General features: G+C 40.9%; 1 protein-coding gene across 2 annotated transcripts; it reads right to left on the reverse strand.

Moving 5' to 3' along the window:
* Positions 1-1,766: 1,766 nt before the first annotated feature.
* On the reverse strand, positions 1,767-4,428 carry LOC148021433 (uncharacterized). Of its 2 annotated transcripts, none has more exons than XM_087699305.1 (6): positions 4,245-4,428; positions 3,586-3,966; positions 3,264-3,430; positions 2,899-3,116; positions 2,397-2,710; positions 1,767-2,268 (listed from the first exon to the last, which is right to left on the reverse strand). In XM_087699305.1, the coding sequence occupies exons 1-6, from the start codon at positions 4,353-4,355 to the stop codon at positions 1,900-1,902; spliced, it is 1,560 nt and encodes a 519-aa protein (XP_087555431.1). In that variant the 5' UTR covers positions 4,356-4,428; the 3' UTR covers positions 1,767-1,899. The 2 variants fall into 2 exon arrangements, with proteins under 2 accessions (XP_087555431.1, XP_087555430.1); XM_087699304.1 differs by having other exon boundaries at positions 3,586-3,969.
* Between the last annotated feature and the right edge of the window lie 1,333 nt (positions 4,429-5,761).

Genomic DNA, 5,761 nt, shown 5'->3' on the forward strand with positions numbered 1-5,761 from the left:
CAACTGAAGCATTCACAATCGTTAGTAAAATAATACAATTAAACCGACAAAAGTGAATACCTAGCAGTCTTCAGCTACATAAATAAATCAACTGGTTAGAAATAAATCCTAACCTTAATTTATTACGAGTGTGCACTCTAAACTCATAAACGTTTATTAATTTAATATGCATTTTGCAGAATCACCCGCTATGGAATCACCCACGTACACACTAAATTAATGAAACGCCCGAAAAGGACAGGCGTCCCCATCAACTTCTTGCACAAAGAATCCTCTTTGTGTATGAGCCCCGGTCATCTAAGTTTACGGAATCCACCGTAAAACCTCACGGAATCCACCGTGGAATATGCCTCCTGGCATCAAAACCAGGCACACAGACTACAAAAACCAAGAGTTCACATACAGTATAACCCAAAATTTGAGCAACAGAAGCCAAAATCTACTGCACAAAGTAAAAAAATCAGTTCAAAACTGCCAGAAACAACAAAAACGGCTTGTTTTGCTAGCCCAAAATAGTGCTGAAAATAACAAAATGCAGGCTGCACACTGCATAAATAGGTGTAGGGTACTGTCGCCAACAGCTTGATGAGGAAAACACAGGCAACAAAAGGTGTGGGATAGCAGGCGATGGCAAAATGGCAGAAAACGCAGGTCAAACACGTCACCTGTATGGAGCAGCCGCGTGATCAGCAAGGGTGAAAACAATCCTGAAATTAGCAAGAAAACACATCACAAGCACAAATTTTGAAATCTGATACCATGTCAGAAGTGGTGCAGCAATGGAAGCGTAAACATAAGCTGTAATAAATTGCTGAAACAAAAGACAAAAGAGAAAGGGAAAGAAAGAACACAATACAAATGAGAACTTAGATCTATGCTCGGGAAATGAAACCCATATACCAAGACATGAGACCATATAGATACAATGTGAGTCAACAGCTGTGGAGGCACTAGCACCTACTCCCCCTCTCCAAGAACTATCAAGTGATGAATGAGTGAACAAGTGGAGGAGGGAGCTAGACAATATATAGGACAAATAAATGCCCAAAATATGACTGGTCGGCCAGCATTAAATGCTAACCGACTGGCTGCAAATAATGCCTAAACCATAGTAAACAATGGCAAATAAAATGCCTAAAATGTCTCTATGCCCAGCCTATTGTACCACAAGTACAAACTCAACCATGAACTAACTAATCTGCTAACAGAAAGGACCTTTACTCAAGGGACAAAGAATATAAGGATAATCTACACATTAATTCATCCTCAATGTGTGGAGGAGGTACCATAGGATCATAGCACAGATGAGATATTTTAATTGGATAAAATACGAGACTCAAGATATTGAAATTTATTAGGCTTTTCAATTATAGAACTACCATATAGAGGGGTCATTTACAAATAGAATAGGAAATGGGTGTGCTTTATCTAGAAAAAAATTATACATAATGATACTTTTAAATAGGCCTTGAATGAAGTGATCGAGAGGGTTTACATATGCTAAACGTCCCAACCCAAAAACTTACCGCGTCTACATTATTTATGTCCTGTTTTTATTTTGTCTCTCGTTCAAGTTTGTAGCTTGTACACGGTGTATCTCAATTCTGTAGTTCATGTGCGTTTCTACAAGAAAATATTCTCCACACTTATTCCTATCAAGAAGATTGATTACAAGAAAATATTCTGCGCCGTAATTATTATCACCAACATGGATAGACCAAAAAGAGGTGTAAGTTAATCAAGCATAGCTCATTCGAGAACCCAAAAGACAGAAACATGATGCTTTAGCTGCGGATAGTCAATACATGTATTTAGACAATGTTTCCATTTTTATTTATTGTGGCTCCATAGATATTTTTGCAACAGTCTGGTAGTATTCATCCCCATGCCAGGTTGCACCTAGTAATCCTCCATCTGAGGTGTGTATTCCAACTGGATTGCACCAGGGCCATAAGTACTTCCAGGGCCCCAACTTACCTTGTAGCTCCATGAACTGACCTTATAGGCAGGCGGGCCGTTTGCAGATGCTTCACAGCATTTCCAACCGCCGCGGTTCCCATATGTATCTGATGGTGTGCCATCATAATAGTTGATCTGGACATAAGTTAGGATTCCATTAGAGAACCCCATCCGAAGCCCATTGATGGGCTTTGCCGCCACATCAATGTCGTGCCTCATTCCCCCATTCGGGTTACCAGCCAGCTGCCCTTGGCGGTTAGCATAGATGAATTGCATGGCGTCAACAGAGTTCCACTCTCTTATGACCATCTGCAAAATCATAAGAGAAACAACCGAGGAGTTTAGCCACTACTACTATAGATGATCACAGACATCTCAAGACTAGTACAATTTCACGTGAGATAGTGGGAGATGTCGACTATAGATTGTTAAGAAACCTTGCTGATTGGCCCGGAGTCGGATGAGTAGTCGTCACGATCTGGACGTGTCTCCTTATGATTATAATAAGACTCCGAAGTGCAAAGATCTTGGGCATATGGACCCTTGAACACCCGGCCGAACACCGTCTTGTCGTACTTGGGGAAATGCCTTTCATTATCAGGCAAGAACTTGTCAAACACGAACGTGGTTGATACGCAGCCGGCCATGTCAGCAACGGCATCGTTCTTCATTCGAGCCTTATGGTCTTCACAGATGCTTTGGAAATGTGTCCTCGAGTTTAGATCGTCCTTATAGAACTGTTTTGTTTCACCTATCCGAGACGTTTTGCAAAGCATGATTATGTACATGTATCTGTCTCAAGAGTTAGGAAAGCTAAGAGGTACTATAAGGTACACCAGTTCCACAGAGAAGGTTTTAATTATCACGTCAATGATCGTCCCAAATATGCCGTGCATCAATTCAAAACTGAAAAACAAGAGCATTTTTGTGATGGAGTACCTGTAACGGCATCCACAACCGTTGCATGGGTCTCGAACAGAAAGAAGGGGGGGATTGTAGTTGGATGCGCTGAGAGCCATTGATTAATCTGTATCTGATCTTCCCTCCAGGCTTTCCACTTCTGGAAGACATCCGGGAGAAAGTCCACGATGTACGTCTCATACATATCCTCAAGATCCTTCTTCCACTGTTTTGTGTTGTCCTCCTCATAGAGTTCCCTGCAGAGACCGCGAAGCCACATTGCAAACAAGTTTATTTGTATTGGGCGTTTTGTAAAAACCCTTAATCTACTATATCATCGTCTGTTAATCATCCCACAAACACGGCCCACAACATGCACTCTTAGATTGGGTGATTAGGCTCACTTGCCAAAGTCCAGCCTCTCCCGCAGCCCTGTGAGATGAAGCAGAGCCAGGGTGATGGTGGGAGAGATGAGGTGGATTTTGTTGTCCGACCCACGAAAGCGGGCACTCAATTGGTCCGCCTCAGTAATCCAGCCGTTTAGAAAGTAACGCTTCTCGTGAGGCTGCGCCTGCACATGATAATTAGAACCAGGTTAAGGCTACTTATATTAAGCTTTGAGCAAATGCCAAAGATAATTAATGCTGCATATATGGAGGTCGTAGGATTGATCGAATGGCGTTCATGATCAGTTATATATATATATATATACATATATAAGTATACCGCCTTGTATCTCTGGATGGTAAGTTTTAGCCCATTGATCTCAGATTGATGGAGGTTCAGTTCGTAAGCAAGAATCTCTTTCCTGACGAGCTTTGTCATGTCCGCCTTGAGGGACTCGAAAATGTCGACCTTGTCCTCCGGCCAGAAGAAGCCCATGAGAATGCTTACGACAGTGCCGACTTCGGGGATTTTGGATGCGATCTTTATAGCGGTGTCTCTAATCCGGTTGTTCCAGTCACTGGCACGGATATCCACAGATTCAGCCGTCGGAACTATCCGGTCATAAGGATTCCAGTCACTTATGGCTGCTGCTGCAGTTGCAACTTGTTTGTACTCCGAGCTGTTCGCTATCACCACCCTATTGGGCGCGGCCCCGGCGGCCTGCTTCACCATCGTCTCACATCAGCATTACAATTAGCATTCATTAAGCCATCCACAAATCAAAATTTCTAACATATCCCGTTTATACGAAGAAGCTGTAGATCATTAGCATTCATTAAGCCATCCACAAATCAAAATTCCTAACATATGCCGTTTATACGAAGAAGCTGTAGATCATTAGCACGTTGATCGCTTGTGACAGCACGATCAACCTCCAAGCTATACACTCACGCGTGCACACATGCGTATACATACACACAGACCCTTCATATATTTACCTCTACTGATGCACACAGAGACGACGGCATTAAGCAGAAGGAGACGACAGCGGCGCAGCTGATCAACCTGATCAGCTGTGGCATATTCTGTCTGAGTGTTAGAGACATCATGATGCCGCATGCGCCTACGAAGAAGACCGCTGCTTCTCTGGGTGATTGAGCGTGCTACGTCGAAGCTGAAGAGATTCTTTTATACTCGCGGATCTCTCTCTCTCTCTCTCTCTAAACGAGTATCAAAACAAGACACTTAAGTGTCCTTTTCAATGGTTGCACTAAAATTGTGTCTACTGTAGTTGTAGGATAAATGGGGCCACTAAAGTAAAATGTTATCTAAAAGTCCTCCATACTATACATATGTCTTCAAATTACTTAATTTTTTTAAAATACTCTCATTGAATGCGTCACGTGGCACTTATATAAAAAAATTAGAGGCATTTTGATACTTTACAAATATCAAATAAACTTAGTTATATATGCAAATCTCATGAAAGAGTGATAATGAGCGGCAAATAGAGTAACATTGGTCTTGACTAACATCAAGCTTTTTGTACCACACCATAGTTTTCATCATTGCTTTGAGTGGCTTTAAATAACTCATCTTTTATCCAAAACTACCACCTAATTGGCCCTTTTACTCTAAGTGAGAGTGAGTTCCACAAAGCTTTTTATGTCCCACAAACCTTTCTATACTATGTGTGGATCATGCACCAAGTGATAATGGTTAAAAACAAAAGTTTTTACATGTAATGCAACAAAACACTTGCACCCCACAAGTTCTAAAAATACTTGTAAGCCACAAACCTTTTTGTACTATGTGTGGATCATGCACCAAAAGTTATAATTGCAAAAAATAAAAATATTTTACATAAAATACCATGCATTTATGTATTCGCACATAAACAGCGACCATAAGAAAGCAATGTATACCCAAAGAAATGGGAACAAGAACAAATAAGTTTTAAATGATTTTCCTCAAATATTCCAACATGCTTTTAAATCACTAAGAAGAAGACTTGTTTGTTGCGCCATTACGGTTCTAGTGGGCTAAGCATTAATGCCCACTAGCACAATAGTAGTACTATTACCAAGAGGGGCCATTTGCATGAAACTAAGAAGCTCTTCTCATGAGGGGGTTTTCCTAGAAATTACTTTCTAAGAGCTTTTTTTATTTTTATAATAAGTCTTTTGTTCACATTACAAATTTCAAGAGATCCACAATTTATAGAACACAAAACTTACCCAAGATGTGTCTCTTCTTCGATGCCATCCTAAGACAAGTTCCCACTAGGCTAGGATTCCCAACCAAGTTGGGAGCTCCTGTTAAACGTACATATTTGCATTTGCGAGAGTTTGCAATTCACTTGTGGATCCAAATCCTCTATTGGCCATGGGTAACGTGGTCTTCCAAAGAGTCTCATTGACTAGCTTGAATGTGAAAATTTTTCTTATTAATAATCATATTTCAATTGGCTCACAACATCCTTGCATGGCTTTTCATGCTCTTGAGAAAAAAAAAT

This window comes from Lygodium microphyllum, chromosome 18 (genome assembly GCF_053477565.2).
Source record: "Lygodium microphyllum isolate KBCC chromosome 18, Lygodium_microphyllum_v1.1.10, whole genome shotgun sequence".
NCBI lineage: Eukaryota > Viridiplantae > Streptophyta > Polypodiopsida > Schizaeales > Lygodiaceae > Lygodium > Lygodium microphyllum.

What these genes read in the sequence shown, in the direction of transcription:
- LOC148021433 (XM_087699304.1), bottom strand. Translation starts at nt 4,355, where the DNA reads ATGATGTCTCTAACACTCAGACAGAATATGCCACAGCTGATCAGGTTG. An exon ending in CCATCCAGAGATACAAGGCG is followed by an intron (nt 3,431 to 3,585) that starts GTATACTTATAT and finishes TATCATGTGCAG; the next exon opens with GCGCAGCCTCACGAGAAGCG. An exon ending in GGTTGTGGATGCCGTTACAG is followed by an intron (nt 2,711 to 2,898) that starts GTACTCCATCAC and finishes CGTCTCGGATAG; the next exon opens with GTGAAACAAAACAGTTCTAT.